The sequence below is a fragment of the Elaeis guineensis genome, chromosome 1 (assembly GCF_000442705.2).
Source record: "Elaeis guineensis isolate ETL-2024a chromosome 1, EG11, whole genome shotgun sequence".
Taxonomy (NCBI): Eukaryota; Viridiplantae; Streptophyta; class Magnoliopsida; order Arecales; family Arecaceae; genus Elaeis; species Elaeis guineensis.
This window is the reverse complement of record NC_025993.2, coordinates 147,835,373-147,859,857: the sequence shown is the minus strand read 5'-3', so window position 1 is coordinate 147,859,857 and position 24,485 is coordinate 147,835,373. Positions and strand designations below refer to the sequence as shown.

At 47.2% G+C, this 24,485-nt stretch overlaps 1 protein-coding gene across 3 annotated transcripts; it reads left to right on the top strand.

Moving 5' to 3' along the window:
- The first annotated feature begins 242 nt into the window (after positions 1-242).
- Positions 243-21,043, top strand: LOC105061257 (beta-glucosidase 12). 3 transcript variants are annotated; one of them, XM_010945251.4, is made up of 13 exons: positions 243-566; positions 661-730; positions 1,225-1,283; positions 1,398-1,473; positions 1,807-1,884; positions 1,972-2,059; positions 16,692-16,947; positions 17,813-17,928; positions 18,023-18,240; positions 18,342-18,373; positions 19,888-19,990; positions 20,437-20,545; positions 20,708-21,043. In XM_010945251.4, exons 1-13 carry the CDS (start codon positions 435-437, stop codon positions 20,913-20,915), a joined length of 1,545 nt encoding a protein of 514 aa, XP_010943553.1. In that variant the 5' UTR covers positions 243-434; the 3' UTR covers positions 20,916-21,043. The 3 variants fall into 3 exon arrangements, with proteins under 3 accessions (XP_010943553.1, XP_010943554.1, XP_073099453.1); XM_073243352.1 differs by lacking the exon at positions 661-730 and having other exon boundaries at positions 427-566; XM_010945252.4 differs by lacking the exons at positions 1,225-1,283; positions 1,398-1,473.
- Positions 21,044-24,485: the final 3,442 nt, after the last annotated feature.

Below are 24,485 nucleotides of genomic sequence, written 5' to 3'. Positions count from 1 at the left end.
CCAAACAAAAATTTAGAATAGGCATGGTAAATAGTTATTCTCAGAGAATTCATATTTCTATTTCAGAAATATGAAAAGGATAACCAAACTACCTTTGGGAACATGCATGCTGTGAGGCCCTTCAGGTTACCCTTAACTTTAGTGTTTGGTGACCCTTAACTCAAGTTAAGTTCTTAAACTTATCCTTCCAAATGCTGTGAGGGCCTTCAGGTTTTGTTCTATAAAGTTAAGTAGCCAGTGACTTTTTTTGTAAACCGAAAACAGAGTCCTTTCCATAATTTTTCCACCTACAGCCAATGTCGAAGGGCGCCCACATACGAACCCGCCTTTAAATATTGTACACAGACAGAATGGAGTTCCTAATTAAGAGGGATCAGAAATTATCCTTCGATAGACTGTGAGGGCCTCCAGACTTTCTTTCTTTGCTTCGCACCATGGCTCTTGGATTTGGTATCCTTCCTTCTCTCCTCCTCCTCCTGGCTATATTAAAGAATGCTGCTGCATCGCTCGACCGGAGTAGTTTCCCGCCTGATTTCATTTTCGGGACGTCCTCCTCGGCTTATCAGGTTAGCTTCGATTTTAAAATTAATGAATCTAATGGGAAAAAAAAAAAAAAAATCTAGAAGGATTAGTTTGATGGCATGCTAGCTTTCATTTTAGTACGAAGGTGGAGCTAGAGATGGTGGCAGGGGGCCTAGCATATGGGATGCCTTCGCCCACAAGCACCCAGGTCTCTCTTTCTCTCTCTAATGTAAATCAGTAGAACAAGAGAAAAAATCATAAGAAGCCTTGCCGGGAATCTATTTATCAAATGATGGTTAGATGGCACTTTTTAACTAGTTTTATAATAAAAGAAATAATCAAAACTTTGCAGAGAACAGGTCTAAAGAAATCTGTTCTCTGTTAAGTTTTTCTACTTACCATATTGGCCGAGGCAAACCGAGATCTTAGTTTATCCAGATCTCAACCACTCAACAAGATAATTTAGATATGGATATTCAAAATCCTTCCTTTCTGGACCACTTGCTTTTCTAACTTGGATTTGCATAACTAATTATGGCGGGGCTGAGGCAACTACAGTCCACCCCATTTGTAGCCCATTTACGAACCCCTGTTTTTGGTATCATATTTACGAACCCTTTTAGATGAAAAAATGCAGTAAGTTTTCTTAGAAAATTATAAAAATGAAGAAATAACCTAATACCTTCATACACAATTTTACAGAGAAGATTCTGGACCGAAGTAACGGTGATGTAGCGGTAGACTTTTTTCATCGTTACAAGGTAGCTCCCAGTCTCTACCCATTTTATCATTTTCTTCTTTAACATTTTCTCCTATTCAGACTTGGTCTTTAATCATTTTAGTTTAAAAGCTTCTAATTACAAGGTCAAACACAGGAAGATGTAGACATTATGAAGGACATTGGCATGGACGCTTTCAGGTTTTCCATCTCATGGTCTCGAATCCTACCTAGTAAGTTAAACCAATTGCTATAATGTACTCGGTCAAAGAATATCTTAAGATTTGTCCAACTTATCAATAAACATGTTTGATGATGTCTAATAAATTTCTTTTCTAGTGACAAATACATTGTGAGTGCAACAAAAGTTGTACAGTACTTATGTTCCTTCAAGTTTGTGTGTCGGACATAGATATGTAATGCTAGATGGCTTTCACTTGTTCTACCTCAACATTCTTAATGAAATGATTAGGTGGGACTCGTCCCATCCCTTTTCTCTCGAGAAAGGAAACTCCTTTAATTTTTTTCCCTCAAATAAACTCTCTAATTTTCTGATCTAACGGCAGATGGCAGCCTAAGTGGGGGAATCAATAGAGAAGGTATCATGTACTACAACAACCTTATTGATAAGCTCATATCCAATGGTATTGATTCAATCATCATCATTTATTTCCTTTGATTATTAGGCCATTTCATTATCAATATCATTCTATAGTTGAAAATGTGGACAGGTGTGCAACCATTCGTGACGCTCTTCCATTTTGACACTCCCCAAGCCTTGGAAGAGAAATATGGAGGTTTCCTGAGCCACCATATCATGTGAGTTGTTAATTATAAGCCTCACTCTTCTATTCTTTTAGACAGGGCTGCTGTGCTGTCCAAATCTTGAATTTTTTGTTACTATGTCTCAAACTGCACCATTCGACTTTAGGATTTGCTTAGCCCAAGCTTAGCTCCAGATGGCAGAAGAAAGACCTATAAATCACAAATCTTGTGATTTTGTAGCCTAATAAAGTATCAACAGGAGTAAAATTATAAAGATTTTATTATCTGTTACTATATTTTTCTGTGATATAGTCATTAAAACATATTAAACCCAAAGAAACAAAATTTAGGCCTCTCGGTTCTTAATAGCAAAACCAAGAGAGCATTGCAAAAACTTAGAAGCTATACAACAGTATCTTCACATCTGCTTTGATGTATCACTTTCCACCGTGTCCTGCTTATTTCTTTAAGAAAATTTAACCTGTCCTTTGCTTGATTACTATTTTACTTTTAGTTCTCTACCAAATACCATATTAATTTGTGCTAGTTCTGGTGTGGACCATTCAAAATTTTGGATTTCTCATTCCAAGCCTGGCCCTTTGTACCCTTATGTATAAAATGAATCCCAGCATAGATAACCTTGTGAGGCTAATGGGAGTCTTCTTCTTTGACTTCTGAATGGAGTGAAATTCTTAGAGGCTACTGGAGGCTAAAAAAGCCCTAGCCTCCACCTCTATTTAAAAGATCCGACCCTCCATCGAAGAGCACCACACCTCCTCTTTCTTTCTTCCTTCTTCTCCCTATTTTTGTGACTTATCTTTCATTGTGTTTGCCGAAAAACATGGTCGAAAATGTTGCCAGAGCTGAGGTAAGGTCCCTATCTCATCTTCTCTCTCTCATTCCCTTCTTTCTATGACCTTGGACATCACTGTCGATCATCAATCTTGTTGGAAACCCATTGGATTTCCATCACGAATGTCTTCTCCTGTTTCTTTCTTCTTCTTTTCTTTCGCTGGATCGGTTGCCATCATCGAACATGATTGTACTATGGTTGCCAAAGGCTAGACCATACTACCGGAGGGTTGTTATCGTCTGAGGTTACTGTCTTGGTGCTGAACAGTCTATAGCTCTATCTCTCCTTCCCCTATTTCTACGGAGAAGAAAGAAAAAAACAACAGAAAGAGTAGAAAAGAAAGGAAAAAAAAATGAAAGAAAAAAATATAGAGAGAGAAAAAAAAAAGAAGAGTGAGTTTCTCTCTCCTCCCTCTCTTTCCATTCCCTTTCTTCTCTTGTTTTCTTTAATTTCTTTCTCCACTTTGTCTCTCTAGATTATTTCTTTCTCTTCAATGTTTTCTATCTCTAGAAGTTTTATAGACTAGTTGAGAGTCTAGATATCTAGACAAATTTAAATCAATTGGTTGTCCCTAGGAGGGGTCCTGAATCTATAATATTCAGATATTTTTCATAATTTTTCACCATTTGTGATCGTCCATAATTTTTATGTTTATCCCCAATTATGTAAAGGTGCAATTGTTAGTGCAAGAAGCTGTCAAGTAGAACATCTTGTTTTCGAATTCATAGTTCGAGAAGTTTATCGATTATTATACTTAAGTCTGAGATTTGTAAAGATAAGGATCTCTTTATATGATTATCTTTATATATGTTTTTATCCTATATAATGTGCATGATGATTTCTGACTTTAAGTTGAATATATAATTCTTTATTGTGTGTGTGTATATATATATATATATATATCATATGTTGACTATCTTGATTATTGGGAATAAGATATTAGAGACTTGAAAATTGATGTAAGAAATATAATACAAAATTGTTGAATGGTTTATTGATTGTGTAAAAGGATTTAGACTAACTATGATGTGGATTGCTAGTTATGGGCTGAATCATAACATCTTGAATTGGCAATCATGGGCTAAATCATAATTGCCTAGTTTGCCACTGCAAGCCAAAATGTGGATATTCTAGTTTGCAAATGTGGGCCAAAGTGTAGATGTTTTGGTTTGTCACCATGGGCTTAAATATGGATATTTTAGTTTGTCACTATGGGTTGAAGTATGGATATTATGGTTTGTCATCGTAGATCAAAGTATGGTTTATAGTTTGTCAGTCATGGATCGAAGCGTGGCCATGTTAGTCCAAAACTAAAGACAACTATTGTTTTGGATCATATTAATGAAATGAAAATGGTAAGTCATATCAATCCACTAATGATATTTATGATAGATTGGCAATAATATATAATTTGTGATATATGTTTGTATATCTATTGAGTTACATTAGATGTCTAACATAAGATCTAGATTTTATGGCTTATTATTTCTTTTTGATACTACTAACTCATTATTTTTGAATTATATTATTATATTGGCGTAAGTATGATATGATTCTTATTGGACTGTAAAGCTCATAAACTTAATTTTTTCTTCCCTTTTAAAGTTGCAAGATACATAGCATTGAATTGGTTCAACCATAAAGTTCGATCAATAGAGTCATCTTATAGGCCTTACATGATTTTTAGAACTTATCTTAGGATTCATGTAATCATATCATATGGTTGACTTAGACGATGGATTCGGGGTGTGATAAACATTTCTTCTAAGTTGAATAAAAAAATTGGGTTTAGACAACTTATCTAGGCCTATGTGTTTGTCCATTTCAGATCCCTAATGCCACACCAAAGATAAAGAGAATTTTTTAAAACAACCCATTTTTTAAAAAAAATTATTTTGCAAAAACATCTTCCTTTTGAGAATTTAAAATTCTTTTATCCCTATCCCAGCAAATACTCTCCATCCATTTTATTATAAAAACATTTGCATCCAATAATTAATATATATGTGCATTCAATAAAATGTATATGATGGAGGACCATCTTATAAGAGATCTTTGCGTACTTCTATGAGGTGTCAATATAGAAATTAAAAAAAATTACTTTATTTGAGAACTAGAGAATTTTATTTTTATTTGAATTTTAGGATGAGAATTTTATAAGGATTTTAGTATTTCATTTCTATGTGGACTCTTATTAGGACTTTGAGTCTATATAAACACATTGCTATTGTTGGGGGATACCCACCGACCGACCGACCGACTATCGGAGGGCCCGACCGGCTGGCGGCCCGACCGACCGACCGACTATCGGAGGGCCCGACCGACCGACCGACTATCGGAGGACCCGACCGGCTGACGGCCCGACGGACGACTCTGACTGGCCGATCGTAAGTCGGGCGACAGGCCGACGGACGCCATCAGCGGCTAACTACGGTCGGGCGACAGGCCGACGGACGTCATCAGCGGCTAACTGCGGCCATTCCACGGTCCATTCCCGACCGACTAAACCCAGAGGTCCGGTAGCCGACCCACACGAAGCTCGCCGACCGACGGAGGAGTCCGACGCCACTCTGCTGGCCACCGACCTTGGGTCGGCCGACTCCACCAACCACCGTACGGCCGCCAGACGTTGTCAGCTCTGACACGGACATGCGGCACAGTTACCTAGGGGCATTGTCCCGTCGAGAGCCGGGTCAACCCTGGTGATTAGACGGATACACGGCGACATGACGTTTTCACGGCGGCTCTGACAGCCTACAGTGAGTTGACAGTTCCTCACTTGTCCGCGCCATTAATGACGGCGCCATACCGTGCTCCACTATATATACCGGGGAAGGCAACAGTGCAAAGGGTCGATCCGCCCGTCTCTCCCACACACGCAGGCTCGCTCCCCTCTCTCTCTCCCTCTCTCTTTCCCAGAGCTCTCTGTCTGCATTTCACTGTTGCCCAGTCACCTCTCTGACTTGACCGTCGGAGGGTCCCCGCCGGAGCCGCCTCCGGTCAGTGCGGACTTCCTTTTGCAGGTGCACGCTTCCCGGCGATCGGGCGACGAGGCGATTGGCCGCAACAGATTGGCGCGCCAGGAAGGGGTCAGCATGACAAAGATAAGAGCTCAACGATCGAGAATCACTGGGTCGGCAAGGCGCTCTTCCCGCCGGGAAGAGGCCTCCCCGCCACCACCGGTGGCGGAGCCTAGCTCTCCGCGCCCTGCAGTGACCACGGAGGCGCAGATTGCGGCCATCGTACGGCAGATGACCGTACTGACCGACGCAGTCAAAAGCCTCCAACAGCAACCGACGGCCCGACCTATGCCTTCCAGGAGCAGCCGCCGACGGCCGCGCCGACCCCTGTCGCCTCCATGCGAGCGCTCTCAACAGCGCTCCCACGGAGAGGAGGAGGGGCGACCACGGTGCGACGACCGACGGTCTCAGCGGCCCTCTCCTTCTCCGTTGGAACGGGAGAGGAAGAAAAAGCGGCCGCGCACACCGTCGGCCTCTCTTTCAGAATCCTCCGGAGGCTCCACCCCTGGGGTCTCCCAGCATCGACGAGCGGACGACTACGAGCGACGGTTCGAGGAGATCGACCGCCGGCTCGCCCAACTGCAGATGGACGGCCAGAAGTCTTCGAACGACGTCGACTTCCAGACCGCCCAGCCTCTCTCTCGACTGGTCCTTGATGAGCCGATTCCCAATCGGTTCAAAATGCCGAACGTGGAGCCATACGATGGCTCCACCGACCCAGTCGACCACCTCGAGAGCTATAAAGCTCTCATGACGATTCAAGGGGCAACCGACGCTCTTTTTTGCATCGACTTCCCCGCCACACTTCGCAAGGCTGCCAGGGCTTGGTACTCCGGTCTTCGATCGGGCAGTATCCATTCCTTCGCGCAGCTCGAGCACTCGTTCGTGGCCCATTTCAGCACCAGCCGAAAGCCGCCGCGAACGTCGGATAGCCTTTTCTCCCTCAAGCAGGGGGAAAACGAGACGCTCCGACACTTCGTGGCGCGATTCAACGCGGCCACGCTCGAGGTCTGGGACCTCAACGAAGACATGGCGGTTTCAGCCATGAAGCGGGGCCTGAGGTCGTCCCGGTTTACTTATTCTCTGGACAAGACCCTCCCCCGAACATACGCCGAGCTACTGGAGCGCGCATACAAGTATATGCGCGCGGACGAAGGAGCGTCCGACCGACGCTTGGTCGAGCCCAGAGGTCCGAAGGAGAAGCGAAGAAAAGGTCGGGAGCCTGCCGAACCAAGCAGGCCCCCGGCCAATAGTCGGCTTTCTCCACCCCGACAGACCCAAAAATCACCTCGCCGACAGACTCCGAGGCCGGTGCGTCCCAGGTATGACTCCTACACTCCTCTCTCCGCTCCCCGTGCGCAGATCTTGATGGAGATCGAAGGGGAAGAATACCTGCGACGGCCTCCGCCTCTGAAGGCAAAGGGCCTCGACCATCGGAAGTACTGCCGGTTCCATCGAAGCCACGGCCACGACACCGAGCGATGCATCCAGTTGAAGGATGAGATCGAAAATCTCATCCGCCGGGGGTATCTCGGCAAATTTTGAAAGGGTCCGCCGACCCGACCGACTGTCGATCGATGCCCCCAGCCGACTGAAGAGGCGCCGACTAACCAGCCGACGGCTGGAGTCATCAACATGATCTCCAAGCGGCTGGGATCGGGGACATCTACAGGGGGGGAGCCGACGAAAAAGCCGCGCCCGGACGACGTGATTACCTTCTCAGAAGATGACGTTCGGGGCATCCAGACTCCCCACGACGACGCTGTTGTTGTGTCGGCGACAATAGCCAATTATGATGTAAAACGAATTTTTGTTGATAATGGAAGTTCGACAAATGTTTTGTTTTACTCAACCTTCTCCCGAATGCGACTACCGACTGATCGACTTAGTAGGGTCTCCACGCCCTTGATCGGCTTTGCCGGAGACACCGTCACGACAGAAGGAGAAATCACCCTGCCCGTGACGGTCGATACCGAACCACGGCAAAGAACGGTCTCCCTCATTTTCGCGGTCGTCCAAGTTCCTTCGGCCTACAACGCCATACTCGGGCGACCCGGATTGAACGCCCTCAGGGTGATCGTCTCGACGTACCATCTCCTTGTTCGATTCCCGACCAAAAATGGAGTCGGGGAGATGAGCGGAGATCAACAGCTCGCCCGACGATGCTTCCAAATCTCCGCCCCAAGCGACGAGACAAAGGATCCCCTGACAATCGACAAACTGGATCAACGGGAGGAGGAAGAGCGGGGTTCGCCGGCCGAGCAGCTCGAGGCGATCCCGATGGGAGAAAATCCCGACAGAAAAGTTTGGGTCGGGTCTCAATTGCCCGACACCGAACGCCACCGACTGGCGGAGCAGCTGACGGCCAACGCCGACATATTCGCATGGTCGGCAGCAGATATGTCGGGCATCCCTCCAGAAACAATTACTCACCGACTCAACATCGACCCGACAATGAAGCCGGTGAGGCAGAAGAAAAGGTCCTTCGCCCCAGAAAGGCAGAAGGCCATTGACGAAGAAGTGGACAAGCTGCTCGAAGCAGGCTTCATTCGGGAATCCACGTATCCCGATTGGCTCGCCAATATCGTCATGGTCAAGAAAGCCAACGGGAAATGGAGGATCTGCATCGACTATACCGACCTCAACCGAGCATGCCCGAAGGATAGCTTTTCACTCCCGAAGATCGACCAGCTGGTGGATGCGACGTCCGGATTTCGACTGCTCAGCTTCATGGACGCCTTCGCCGGGTACAATCAGATCCGGATGGCGCCTGAAGACGAGGAGCACACCGCGTTCGTGACCCCCAAGGGCCTCTACTGTTATCGGGTGATGCCCTTTGGATTGAAGAATGCCGGCGCCACCTACCAGCGACTCGTCAATAAGGTCTTCAAAGACCAGATCGGGCGTAACATGGAGGTGTACGTGGACGACATGCTGGTAAAGAGCACGCAGATCCCGGACCATGTTCAGGATCTCGAGGAGACCTTCCGCACCCTTCGACGACACCGAATGAAGCTCAACCCGACCAAATGCGCCTTCGGGGTGACCTCGGGGAAGTTCCTCGGATTCCTCGTTTCTCAGAGAGGGATCGAGGCCAACCCTGAGAAGATAGAGGCGATCCTCGACATGCGTCATCCGAGCACCAAGAGGGAGGTCCAACAGCTGAACGGAAGAATCGTCGCTCTTAGCCGATTCATTTCCCGATCAGCTGAAAGGTGCCTCCCGTTCTTCAAGACCCTGCGCCAGGCGAATGGTTTCTCTTGGTCGGATGAGTGCGAACAGGCCTTTGAAGACCTGAAAAGGTACCTGGCTTCCCCGCCGCTGCTCGTAAAGCCGCAGGTCGGGGAGACCTTGTATCTCTACTTGGCCACATCTTCTGAGGCGATCAGTTCGGTGCTCGTTCGGGAAAACGAGTGCCGAACCCATCAGCCCATCTACTACACCAGCAAAGTGCTCCACGGCGCCGAAGCCAGATACTCGAAGACGGAAAAGATGGTTTTCGCCCTGACCGTCTTCGCGCAACGGCTCCGACCATACTTCCAGGCCCACGCCATCGTGGTACTCACCAACCAGCCCCTGAGGGCCGTACTGCGCCGACCCGACACATCCGGACGACTCGCTAAGTGGGCGATGAAGCTTAGCGAGTTCGACATTCAGTACCGACCGAGGCCTGCCTTGAAGGCTCAGGTCTTGGCCGACTTCATCACTGAATGCCCGACGACCGACCGAAGGTCGGGAGCTGAAGGCCCGGGACGAGATTCGGTCTCTGAGCCAGACCCGATCTCCACCTGGGTACTTCACATCGACGGAGCCTCCAACGCTCAGGGAAGCGGGGCCGGGCTCCTGCTCACGAATTCGGATGGGGTAGTCACCGAATACGCCCTCCGGTTCGACTTCAAGGCCTCCAACAATCAAGCCGAATACGAGGCACTCCTCGCGGGCTTGAGGATGGCGAAGGAACTGGGCGTCGACAGCCTCCGGGCATTCTCCGACTCTCAGCTGATCGTGGGGCAGGTCAAGGGCGACTTCGAGGCGCGAGATCCGACCATGATCAAGTATCTTCAGAAGGTAAAGGATCTCGTGGCCCGCCTCGAGCATTTCGAGATCTCCCACATCCCCAGGACGGAGAACGCCCGTGTCGATGCTCTCTCCAGATTGGCAACGTCGGCCTATGATTCTTTGGGTCGGACGTTTGTCGAAAACCTCCAACAGCCGAGCATCGATCGGGTCGAAGAAGTACAGCAGCTGACGTCTGAACCAAGTTGGATGGACCCGATCGTCCGGTACCTGTCCGACGGGACCAGTCCCGAAGATCCCGCGGAGGCCAAGCGACTCCGATGGTCGGCGTCGCAATATGTGATCATGGACGGCCGACTCTACAAGAGGTCGTTCTCCCTCCCTCTGCTCAGGTGCTTGGGACCGACCGACGCTGACTACGCCCTCCGAGAGGTTCACGAAGGAATTTGTGGGAATCACTTGGGGGGCAAGTCCTTAGCCTTCAAGGTCTTACGACAGGGCTACTACTGGCCGACCATGAGGAAGGATGCGGCAGAGTTGGTCCGAAGGTGCGAGCCATGCCAGAAGTATGCCAATATTCAGCACCAACCGGCCAGCCAAATCACTCCCATTGTCGCTCCATGGCCCTTCGCTCAGTGGGGAGTCGATATTCTCGGCCCCTTCCCACCGGCGTCAGGCCAGAGGAAGTTCATCGTTGTCGCCATCGACTACTTCACGAAGTGGGTCGAGGCCGAGCCCTTGGCGCAGATCACCGAGCGGAAGATGGAGGACTTCGTCCAAAAGTCCATCATCTTCAGGTTCGGATTGCCGCACACCATCATCACCGACAACGGACGGCAATTTGACAACCAAGACTTCAAAGACTTCTGCGCCAGGTTCCACATCCGTCATCGACTAAGACTTCGTCCAAAAGTCCATCATCTTCAGGTTCGGATTGCCGCACACCATCATCACCGACAACGGACGGCAATTCGACAACCAAGACTTCAAAGACTTCTGCGCCAGGTTCCACATCCGTCATCGACTAACTTCAGTCGGGCACCCACAGTCCAATGGCGAGGTTGAGGTGACGAACCGAACCCTGCTCCATGGACTCAAGACCCGACTGAACGAAGCCAAAGGTCTCTGGGTCGACGAGCTGGGCTCCGTCCTGTGGGCTTACCGAACGACCCCCCGCATCCCGACCGGAGAGTCGCCGTTCAGTTTGGCCTACGGGACAGAAGCTATGATCCCGCTCGAGATTGGCCTGCCATCTTCAAGGGTCGAGCAGTACCGCGAGCCGGACAACTCCGAAAGCCGGAGGGCCGACCTAGACCTTCTCCCCGAACTGCGAGATGAGGCTCAAATCCGAATGGCCTCATACCGACAGAGGGTCGCCCGGTATTACAACGCCAAGGTCAGACCAAAGCTCTTTAAGCCGGGCGACCTAGTCTTGAGGAAGGCAGAAGTGTCGAAGCCCTTGGACCGAGGGAAGCTGACTCCCAACTGGGAAGGACCCTACAAGGTTGCTGACACCTTCGGGCCGAGAGCCTATCGGCTGGAAACCCTTGAGGGGAAGCCCATTCCCCGGACTTGGAACGCCGACAACTTGAAGCTGTATTACCCGTGAATTCTGTAATTCAATCGTCGGAATACAAGTTCAGTTTGAAAAATCGGAGTTCTAACTCTTCGACTACTGATCGGCGCTCAGCCCCGACGCATCGACGCGGACCTGGCACCAACGACACATCGGCCCCTTACACGGACCGATGTATCCACGATGACGGGAGTTCATACTCCTTCTACGGTCGAATTTTCGGGCAGAATCCATCGGCCGACTGGCCAATCGGGCCCCGACCGAAGAAAGGCTAAAAGCCCACGCGGCTATTGCCGCGACTTCCGACCAGGCTACGGCCGGTCGAGGGATATTCGGCTTACCACCGTCTATCACATGATGCGACCTTAGTCGCACCCACTACTCGCCGACCGACCTACGGTCGGCTGAACGACACTCGGCTTGCCACCGTCTGTCAAAGGACATGAAACCCGACGCAAGAGCATGGGGACCCGACTTACTATCATGCCCCCGACACTGCGCCGGACGATGATCGACTAAGTGCATCTACGGAGGTCCGGCTGCCGAACCTTTACCAGGTTCGGTCGGCTCCGACTTAACAGATGCGCCCGAACGGCGACTACAATTATTGGAAGCCGACCTAAGGTCGGGACACAAGCTACTTCGGAGCTGTGCAAGCCGGTTAAGTCCTACCGGCTTACCCGAGTTGGCGACTTCTCTAAGTTGGTAACTAGGGTTCGACATTACAGCAATAAGAGACATTTCAAACAAAAGACACAAGAAAAGACAATTTCATTCATTGATCAAAGGAAATTACAAAGTCGGGCCGAAGCCCGATTACATATATTTTCAAGAAGAAACAAAAGGAAGACGGTCGGCTGGACCGATCATTCGTCCTGGTTAATCTCTTCGACCGACGGAGGATCGGGAAGGATCGGCGTCTCGACCGTGAGCGACGCTGGGTCAACGGCAGAAGGATGTCCTTCAGTCGGCAAGGGACCATCGGTCGGCTCCTGCTCCGGGACGGCTTCCTCCACTGGGATGACGCCTCCCGACAGATGGTCGGCCTCCTCTTCGGTTCCCTCCTCTTCGGCGAGCAGCGGGACGACTCGGCTGACGTCCACCTCCGGGTACAAGGCATGGACGGCATCCCGACCGTCCTCGAACCCGACCCGGTAGGAGGCGAAGCCCGACTCGAGCATCTCCTCCTTGTACCGGTCGGAGGCCCGGAAGTCCTCAACCGCACGATCGGCCGACTCCCTCGCCGACCGTGCCTCGTCCTCAGTGTGGGCCAGCTCCTCCCTCACCAACTCCGCCTCGGCCCTAGCAATTTCGGCGTCGATCTGGGCGATGGACAAATTTTCTTCGGCTTCCGCGAGCTTCCCCAGGCTGGCCCGAAGTTGCTCGCGTTCCCCTTGGAGTTCGGAGGTGGCACCGTCCCGTTCGCGTCGAAGACGACGCACGACCCGACCTTTGTGCTTGGCCTCCCTCTTGGCCGACTTCAGTTCGGCCATAAGCCGGGAGACCTCGTCCGTCAACTTGGCCTCCCGGTCGACCGACTCCTGCAGTTGGTCGACCAGCCTCGCTCTTTCGGCCTCGGCCGCCGCCGACCTTTCCTTAAAGGCTGCCCGAACGTCGCCGAACCTTCGGTATCCGGCCTCCAACTCGGACATGGTGAAAATCAGCTGCCGACGGAAAAAAGCTTTGTCAGAATTATGTGGCAAGCAAAAATTCTTCTAAGAAAAAAGGTGACGCGAAGCTTACCTCCACCATTGTCGGATAGAACCGCGACAGCATCTCGGTCACCTGCCGAGACCGCAACGACTGAACGTCGGTAGGGAGGAGGATCCCCTGGCACAACCTCCTCGCAAGGTTGTGGTCGGCCAAGGCCGATGCACCCTCGGGGTAGTATGCGCTGGGGGGCATTGATCTCTCCTCCTCCGAGGGCTCCATCGGGGCTTTCCCCCGATCAGCTGCCCCGACCGACGGGGCTGGCAGCGATGGGACGCTGGAGTTCGACCCGGCGCCCCCCGTTGTGCCAGCGGACGCCTCCGGACGATGTTCGGCTTCCCGAACGACATCCGGCTCCACCCGCGGCGGCGAAACCGCCGACACTCCTTCGGCCGCTTCCTCGATCGGCCTCTCCTCGACTCGGACAGTCGGAGCCGCGAGGGCTATGATCGGCTCCGACCCCTCGGTCGCCGACGCTTCCACGGTCGGCGAGACTGGGGCTGGTCTCTTGGAAGGGCGCGAAGGGCCAGCCCCCGACGCTGGCCTCTTCCTCGCGGTGGCAAACTGACGAATCTCGGCATCGGTCGGCCTCATCCTCGGCGGTGTCCCTGCAAAACCGACCAGTGTCAAAGGCCGGACCAGAACTACCCTAAAGCCGAACAAAAAGAAAAGCTGGGGGATCGGGCGATACCTATTCGGGGGACCAGACTCAAGCCGGCGTCATAGAGAGCTTGTTCGGTAACAAGCTCCCTTTGCTTCGGTACCGACATGTCCTTCAGTCGGTGGAAGTCCTCCCGGTCGTCCACATCCACCCGACTGTTTTCGTTGGCCTCGGTTCGGGGTGTACCCCAACGAGAAGGAAAGCCCCAAGAGGAGGAAGAGGAAACAAAGAAAAACTGGTTCTTCTATCCATGAATGGACGATGGAAGACCGGTTATGAAGGCAAGACCCTTCCGGGGGTTGAAGAGCCACCACCCTCGGGCTTTAGGGTGGGGTCGGAGCACAAAGAAGGCCCGGAAGAGGGAAACGCGGGGGTTGGTCGGCAAGAGCTGACACAACAGCGCGAATGAAATGATTAGCCGGACAGAGTTCGGCGCCAGTTGCGCCGGACAGAGTCCGTAGTAATCAAGCAGATTCCGGACGAACTCCAGAATCGGAAGTCGAAGACCCGCACGAAGGTCCTCAACATACAGCGCCAGGTCGCCAGGCGGAGGGTTGTTGACCCGACCGCCGGCCCCTGGGGCAGAGAGCCGAAACTGCTCCGGGATGCGATAGTGCTCCCGAAGCTGATCGACGTTCGGCCCCGAAAGCGAGGAGGCCTCATCTTCCGGAGCCGATCGGGTGTCGTCGGTCGGGTTCCCCGACCGAGCTCCCTGAGTCGGTTTCCTGGTCATTGTGCAGGAACCGAAAGAGGAGGAAGAGAAGAAAGGAAGGAAGAAGAGGAAGGAGGACCACGAACCGGATCCGGATGGACCCTCCGCAGGCGAAGAAGAACTCTGCCCGCGACGACTGAAAAATCGCCCGGACAGAGTTTCCCCAGCGAAATGTGGCAAAAGTGGGTCAGGGTCCGGGAGGTCCTATATATATAGGGCCGACCGACGGCCGAGATGCTCCCGCGCCGACCAAAGACCTCCAGATGCGCGACGCGTGGCGCCCCCCGGTTGGCTGAGGATTCGGCGCGCTTCGTCCCGGGACGCCCGCACCGCCCGCATTAAATGCCGGAGCGGGCGCCAGCCAACCACCTTGACACGCGGCGCGCGGGGGTTGGCTCCGCAGTCGGCCGCCCGCGCCGGTCCGCGTTCCCGATGGGATGCCTCACCCGCGATCGGCGCCGAATATCCGATCGACTGACGCCGTATCGTCCGGCACCCGATCTTCTGACACCGACGTGACGACTGACGACGACAAGACGCGGCGTCTGACACCGGACGCCGGTGCGACTTCTGGCATCAACTAGACGTTCGGATCACTTGGGATTCGTGAGGTGTCAGACAACGGATCAGCCGGCGGTACGGTCGGATCTGCACATGCGACAAATCCACTCCCAGTCGCCCGGTCTTGCTACCCGAATGAAGGCATCGGCCAGCTCTCCACCCGACTTAGGAGTGGAGGGGGGCAACTGTTGGGGGATACCCACCGACCGACCGACCGACTATCGGAGGGCCCGACCGGCTGGCGGCCCGACCGACCGACCGACTATCGGAGGGCCCGACCGACTGGCGGCCCGAACGACCGACCGACTATCGGAGGACCCGACCGGCTGACGGCCCGACGGACGACTCTGACTGGCCGATCGTAAGTCGGGCGACAGGCCGACGGACGCCATCAGCGGCTAACTACGGTCGGGCGACAGGCCGACGGACGCCATCAGCGGCTAACTGCGGCCATTCCACGGTCCATTCCCGACCGACTAAACCCAGAGGTCCGGTAGCCGACCCACACGAAGCTCGCCGACCGACGGAGGAGTCCGACGCCACTCTGCTGGCCACCGACCTTGGGTCGGCCGACTCCACCAACCACCGTACGGCCGCCAGACGTTGTCAGCTCTGACACGGACATGCGGCACAGTTACCTAGGGGCATTGTCCCGCCGAGAGCCGGGTCAACCCTGGTGATTAGACGGATACACGGCGACATGACGTTTTCACGGCGGCTCTGACAGCCTACAGTGAGTTGACAGTTCCTCACTTGTCCGCGCCATTAATGACGGCGCCATACCGTGCTCCACTATATATACCGGGGAAGGCAACAGTGCAAAGGGTCGATCCGCCCGTCTCTCCCACACACGCAGGCTCGCTCCCCTCTCTCTCTCCCTCTCTCTTTCCCAGAGCTCTCTGTCTGCATTTCACTGTTGCCCAGTCACCTCTCTGACTTGACCGTCGGAGGGTCCCCGCCGGAGCCGCCTCCGATCAGTGCGGACTTCCTTTTGCAGGTGCACGCTTTCCGGCGATCGGGCGACGAGGCGATTGGCCGCAACAGCTATGTACTTGAGAATAGTAGTTTGTATTGTTGAGATTTGAGAATATTGAGTTGTCTTCTCTTTCATTTTCTCTTTCTTCCTCCTTTTTCTTCTTTTTCACGATCCTCGCTCTATCTTGCATCGGTTCGGTATCAAAGCATCATATTTTCTTGCCTCTCGAGCTTGCCCCAAGTCGGTATGTACGAAGAATATGAGCATTTGATTCTACTTAAAAATAGGATCAATTTTTTAATTCTGCTTATGGCAAAGGACAAAAGCATTCAAAAATCTTGAACTTGCATCGTTTCTTCCAAAATATCCATACATAAATGTGCTAAACTTGAGGTCACATATGGTCATTCCATAACCTCGCAAGCCATCATAATTTGGTAGTTTTTTGTCTTTTTTCCTTAAAAATAAAGATGTTGGGCCACGACTTGGTTAGTAGCCCCATCTTAGGCCAAATCTGTATGGTTTAGGGAGAGGTATTGACCCTTCTTCTTCTCTTTTTTTTTTTTTTTTTTTTTTGCCTTTTTTATGACAATTATGCAGACAGGACTTCAAGGTCTACGCTGAGATTTGCTTCAGGGAATTTGGAAATCGGGTGAAGAATTGGATCACAGTCAATGAACCATGGATATTTTGCATCACAGGATATGAGAGAGGTACGCATCCACCGGGCCGGTGTTCCCCATGGGAAAAGGGGAAGTGCGATGTTGGGGATTCGGGAACAGAGCCATACATGGCCTGCCATCACATGTTATTGGCTCATGCTGCTGTGGTACAGGTATACAAAGACAAGTATCAGGTAACAACTTAATCCCATGATCGCCACATTGGGTTTGATGCTATTTTTGTTACTCAACATAGCCCTATATACAGGGTTATGATTTCACAAAAAAAAAAAAAAAAAGAGAAAAAGAACAAAGACCTATACATATAATACCCAGATAGCCTCAACACTAAGATTTCAGTTTTGTGAGTTGGGCTTTGTCTCGATAGTGCTATCCCTCTACTTAAGAATCGGAAATTCTAGGATTATCCAGCCTAGGTTTTTTGCCTCAATAATTATAGTGGTGATGGACTTTCCTCTCTTTTGTCTCAAAGAAATATTAAATTTTTTTTGGTTCAAACAACATTGAGATTTTCATTTGTACAAGATTTTCATTAGGATGCTCAACATGGCTTCATAATCATTATGCGACATTCTGATTAAGATTTTCATCCTGCTGAAAATATAGGTTAATATGAGTATTCTACCAATTGATATGATATTTTCAAACTCTTGATCCTCATTATGATTATTTCTTTTTGAGGAAAAAAAAAAAAGGGTATTGCATATTTGCATCCCATTTCAAGATATCTCATAAGATAATTTGATATGATAAGACATGATATGATTTGATTTAGCCAATCTTTTCGAACTCTTCTTTCAGTTTACGAAATGTGTTTTCCTAATAAGTAATTGTCAAAATCAACTTTATTATACAATATATTGGCTGAGATGATTGTGGGTTCGTTTTGATACGAAGAATGCTTAAGGGACACGTAGCAGTTTTCTTTTGATATCAGTCACCAACTAAGATGTGTAATATCTCAGATTTGAGATTCCAACAAACTTGCTTCTGATAATAATCGGATAAAGCGCAATTACATGTATCATCTTGGCACAGGCAACGCAGAATGGGCAAATAGGTATAATATTGATCTCCCATTGGTTTGTTCCTCTCTCTGATTCAAAGTCTGACAAGGATGCAGCCAACAGGGCCTTAGATTTCATGCTTGGATGGTGAGTCATTGTTAAATCCTACACCAAGTAATCTATTTACATATGTGAATGGTTCAGGCTTTAATGCTAGATATATATTCTGAAACTCCTGTAGGTTCATGGACCCCTTAACTCGAGGAGATTATCCATCGAGTATGAGGACATTGGTAAGAAAGCGTTTGCCCAAATTTAGGAAACAGCAGTCCAGAATGCTTAATGGATCATTTGATTTTATTGGAATTAATTACTATACCGCGCAATATGTTTCTAAACTTCCCATATCCAAGAATGTTAGCGTAAGCTATGATACGGATATGCAAGTTCAGATGACAGGTAAACAAATATAAACTTTACTATTATTTTTCAATCAGTCAACAAGCTGTTGCATTCTATCTTTGATTAATCTTCATAACTGTGGGACTTGTATGTGATAGAGATGCGCAATGGAATTCAAATAGGTCCTAAGGTAAGAATCTTCATGTTAGTACTTCCCCATATGTCATAGGCTTTTGTTACTGTACTTTTTTATTATAGTTTATTATAAAAGACATCTTTGGTATTACTTATCATCATTTTTATATATTTTATTATTTTTTAAAAAAATAATTTTTTTGAATTTTTTCTTTCTCCTCATGGCTTCACCATGCTGAACCCCGGCCTCCCACTCCAACCAGTGCCACCCGCGGCTCCTCTGCATACCTCTATCTCAGCTCTCGTGCCACCACTTGGCCCCCATGCTTCCTCCTTGCCACATTAAAAAAATATTTTTTTTGGGGTTTCTTCTACCTCCTCATGGCTTTACCACGCCGAAGCCCCCCACTCCTGCTAGTGCCACTCGCAGCTCCTCCGCACGCCTCCCCTTGACCCCCCGCACCACCACCCGACCCCCCGTGCTTCTTCCGTGCCACCACATGGCCTCCTGCACTGCCTCTAGTCGTGCCACCGTTTGGTTCTTTTTTTTCCTTTCTTCTTCCTCCCTGTGGCTTCACCACGCCCAACCCCTCCACCCTTGCCAATGCCACCCGTGGCCCCCCCTGCCCACCGCACCTCTGTTCTCCTCCCCCCCCCCAGCAGCCCACACCTTCTCCGAGCCACCACCCCCTTGATCCCCTGATGGCCTATGCCTCTGCTCCCGATCCCCCATCCCTCCAATGCCTATAGCTACTCTGTGCTCCCCCCCCACTTTTGGGTCTCGCGGCTTCTTTGCACCTGCCTCAATCGTGGCTTCTCTGCACCACCATGACCCCCCCCTCCTACCCCTGTGACGACTCGGGGCTACTTTGCGCCCTCCTCCCTCCCCACCCCTACAGTGGCCCGGGGCTTCTCTACGCACCCCCCTTTCACTCCCTTCCTCCCACACCCTCCCCCCCTCTTGTGCCCGGCACCGGCAATTCCTACCCCATGGTTGCTCTGCACTCGCCCCCACCGCGGCTTCTCCACGCCACCACAACCCACCCACCCCATCGGCGGCCCACCGCTTCTCCGCACACCCCCCGCCCCACCCCCCCTAGCCGCCCAGTGTGCGCCCGTAGTCCCCACCCTCACCCTGGCCGTGGCTTCTCTGTGCCTCCTCCACCTTGGGTGGCCCACGAAGAGGAATATTTAAAAAAAAAAAAATTTAGTCATGATATAAAATAATTTTGATCTTTAAAATATTTACTATATCAGCCAGCACTTGAACACTTTAACTTATTGAAATATGAATGATTTATTTTTAATTTGATGATTAAAAATAGATAAATAATAAAAAAATTAAAATATTTTTTGAAGTACCGGAGCAAAACCCTATGTCATAACTATGTGCTTATTATGTGTTTGTTTATGTGCAGTATGCATACAGCTCCGTGCATATAAAACATATAAGGAATGACCTAATTTGCATTAACATATCTTGTTATGGAGCTCTGATTGTATGCCTTTTATCATCATTTCAAAAAAGAGTTGCACATCATGCAATGACAATATGGGCTTACATCACAGGCTGCTTCGGACTGGCTGTACATCTACCCACGAGGAATAGGAGATCTCTTGCTCCATCTAAAGGCCAAATACAACAACCCAATTATCTACATCACAGAGAATGGTAAGTCTAAGGTTCAGCAATTTTCAACATTTAAATTGCTAACAGAACTGCAAGATTAATTCCTAGACCCAATTCTTAATTCACTCAATGCTTCCGAGTTGGTCCAGAAACAAAGTTGCACGAGGTTTTGGAAGAAATGAAGCCAAATAAACCTAATTGGATTCACAACGATCAGGTTCCATCTCACTAATTAATTAAGCAAAATTAGGACTCAACCAGCATGAATCAGTTAGCTTTAGATCTAATGTTTGACCAATGGTCAGTTCAATCATTTAAGTTTTCGTCAGGATGTATCCAACATTACAGGAAACAAAGCATTTAAAACAGCGACACATGGGAGGAGAAATTGTTTGTGATGACACAAAGACATCGCTGATCTGCAGATGTAGCATCTTGAAGATAATATTTGTCTAGCATTGAACACGTTCGGTTTCCATGTTTTGTAGGTGTAGACGAGTTAAACAACAAGAGCGCATCGCTTGAAGAAGCCTTGAAGGATGACACCAGAATAAACTTCCATAGCGAGCATCTTTTGAATGTTCTAAGAGCCATCAGGTCTGTCCGTCCTTGCATCCATGCAATGCTATCGATAGCGAATTTCAAAGAACCTATACAATTAATTGGGATGAGATTTGGTGCGCATGGCTATGGTTGTGGCCGTGAGCCACGGATATAACTCGATCCATTCTTCACTACTATGATTTCTTTTCTCAACAGGAGAGGAGCAAATGTGAGAGGATACTTCGCTTGGTCATTATTAGATAACTTTGAATGGACGGAAGGTTACACGGTTAGATTTGGTATTATTTTTGTGGATTTTGAAGATGGTCTGAAGAGACACCCCAAAAGCTCTGCTCATTGGTTCAGCAAATTCCTCAAAGAAAGGATCCATCAAAGTGTAAAAATGTGTTCCATTGTGATGTAGTCGGTAATACTTTGTTTTGGGGAATTATTATAATGTAAAGCATCATAGTAATAAATGCTTGTTATAGTAGGTTGGTGGCAATGTTTATGTCACCATTGCTTCTTTAACAAGAAGGAAAATTGAACTTTCATTGGCAATTCAAATATACAACATAAATAGTACATGGCCTAAAGAAGGCTGGAGAAGGCTCTCTAAAAGGGTATATGCCTGCTCGAAATAACTTGTTATTTAGCTGTGACTTACATTATATGTAACCTAATAGAGTGTTTTCTACGTGAACTGGGGCTTGTACCAGTAGTCACAACTTTCTAGTTAGCAACCACGGGATCAATTTTGCTAGCTCATCCCCAAAAAATTTGAACATGATAGCTGTAAATCTGGTTGTTCTCCCTCATTTGCTATTTAAATAAAAAAACATATTTTATGTAAAAGATGCGGATTTTTATGTTTTCTCTCTTAATACCTGGATCTTCGAGTGGTTCCTTTCAAGGAGGAAATTTCGGACCGAACCAACAGAACATGCTATATAATTTGCGATGTCCTCCTTGTCAATCATCATTTAGTGTAGTACACATAATGTATTAACTGATCCATACCTAATTAGCAATTTACCGTGTTAAATTTTATACTGTGTTTGAATTGATATTAGGAGTAACTGTAATAACCCACCTTTTGGGCTCTTGGTTTGGCCTGAAGAGGCTGGGCCCATTGGACATGCGTGCCTAGCACATGTTGGAGGTGACAAAGACTCTAATTGGGAGTCTCCTTCTATCCCGATCCCATTAGAAACCAGTTATAAATCTAGGACGAGCCAAACTTGGCTAAAACCCTAGGATTTCCTCTATAAAAATGGTGCTCTTCTCCTCCTTTGGTTAAAACCCAATGGGAATCTTCTTTCTCTTGATTGTCCACCGAAAATTGACGTCAAGGAGGAGTCAAACTTCTCCATCCTCCATCTCCTTTTTAAAGGGGTTGAGATTCCCCTTCTAACCCATCAATGATCAGTGGTCACCCTTGCCAGAGAAGCCTTCATCTTCTCCGAAGACCCTATATGTCGGCCTTGAATTCTCATCGGAGATGAGGTATGAGATTTCTATTTCTTTTTTATCTTTTTTCCTCAATTTTCTCCCATCTCTAGTGAGCCATGGCCGATCAGATTCCATCAAGAATCACCCAAAATTGGTCTAAAAATCTCTCTCCTACTTTGGTTTGGTTGTTCTATCCTTTTATTTTGATTTTTCGTGGTATCGGAAGGTGTTGCCGACTGCTAGTCTAGGGTCTATCAGCTTCATCGTTGTAGCCCCAACCACCATCAACCAGAGCCATGCCACTAGTGATCCACTATTCCAGATTAAGAGGGAGGAAAGAATCTCTTGTTTCACCATGGAACCAAAGGAAGAGAGAGAAAGAGAAGAAAATAAGAAAAAAAAGGAAAGAAAAGAAGAAAAACAAAGAGTGAAGGAGTCCCTCTCTTCCCTCTCTCTTTCTCTCCCTAGAGTTATTTCTCTCTCCATTTGCTCTCTCTAGTTTTCCTCTCTACTTTCTTTCTCTAAAAATTTCACTTTCTCTCTCCAGATTTATTTCTCTCTATAAAATTTTTCTCTCTAAGATTGATCGAGTAAAAGGTACTTTCTTTCAATAATTTTGATCGAGCTTAAGTGAAGAGTTCTGATCCACAGTTGTCTGATAGCATGTTGGCACCCACCTTGGTCAGATCTGGATATGAATATATTTGATTTATTTGATTTGTATGGAGCCAATTATATCTTAATCCGATCTTGATTAAATAAAATTATTTGATTAAATTGATTTCTGATCGTCAAGTACCGTATTGATTTTCATCTTAAATATTGTCAAATACTACTGATTTGATCACTCTCAATTTCTGCTGAACCATCTATATCCTAATCTGATCTTGATCAAATGAAGTTAGATGACTGGATCGATCCAAATCATTGAGTACAATTATCCATCAATCCTATCTTTCTTAATTATTTATATTTTTTCTAATTAGTGAACTCAATTCTGTATAAGAGTATAGTCGTCTTGACAAAAAGATGTCTAATAGTGGGATATTATAATATGATCTATGAATTAAATATTCTGAAAAAAAATTTATAAAATTATATAGATTTATTGGAGTGTGTGAGATAAGTAATGCTGTACTTTTTTTAGATTTATTAATAAATTATAAAATATTTTTTATATTAGATTATGTATGATTTATGAATCTAATGTATGTATTCGAAATTATCATATATATCTTTTTTTCTAAAATATTAAGTGATTTATAATCAAATATATTAAATTTGATAGGAATCATAGTAATTAATTTTGATATCATATGACTTTATGAATTATTTGATTTCAAATATAAAATATATTTTTAAGAAAAGTATATTGATTTGAGATAAATTTTGATTCGTATCCTGACTATGCATTAAATTCCACCATTGGGGGTTAAACACTGGTACTTTGATACATCAGTGGGATGGTTAAATGATAATATTTTGATATCCTACCAGTAGAGTAGCTAAACTTTAGTATTTTGATATTTTGTCAGTGGAGCGGTTAAATGCTAGTACTTTGATATCCTATATTAGGATGGTTGAACTTTAATATTTTAATATCTGTTAGTTAGGGTTGTATGCTGGTATTTTAATATTATGTTAGTAGGATGGTTAAATATTGGTACTTTGATGTCTTACTAAAGGAGATTGTGTACTAGTAATTTGATATTCTGTCAGTAGGGATTATGTGCTATTACTTTATTTTAGTTTATCGCCATCGAGATGAATGTGATATTTTGAAAGAAATTAATTTATGAATAGAAAATTTGCATGGATCTTATTTGATCAGTATTGTATATTTCAATTGATCTACCTTGCATACTTATTTTTAGTATATTATCATTACTGAATTTATCTAGCTAAAGTGTATATTGCTTATTGAGCTGTTTAGCTCATTATTCTATATTTTATTATTTTTATAGATTCAGAGGACTAGTTTGACTTGAAGATTCTATATGGAAGAGTAAATTAAAAGTAAAATTTGATATCTTTATTTCAGATTAGGATTTGTTGGAGTTGATGAAAAATTATGAAATTTTATTTTCTAAGATATTTAATTTAGTTATTTGAATTAAAGTTAAAGATTTATTTCATAATATTGTGATGAGATGTTTTACATATTTGTGGGAAGAGTTTTCCATGAATATATGGCGGTTGACATGATCCCTAACTCGTGATTGTAGGTCTGAGGTGTTACATTGATACATGGCAATTACTAGTCTCTACTTGGCTCCTTCGCTATTTTATGAACAATATAATTAAGTTCATTCAGGACAAGCAAGGGGGAAGAGTAGGTATAACCCTGAATTCCTATTGGTTTGTGCCCTACTCTGGGTTCAAGTCCAACCATGCTGCAGCACAATGAGCCTAGATTTTGTACTCAGATGGGAGTCATCAATAAGCTAACACATAGGTTCCTCTCAATAACCTTAATCCACAAGATTCCACAAAAAGAAAATTTCATCCACAAAGCTGCATTTCTCATGGCTTGTATAGGTTC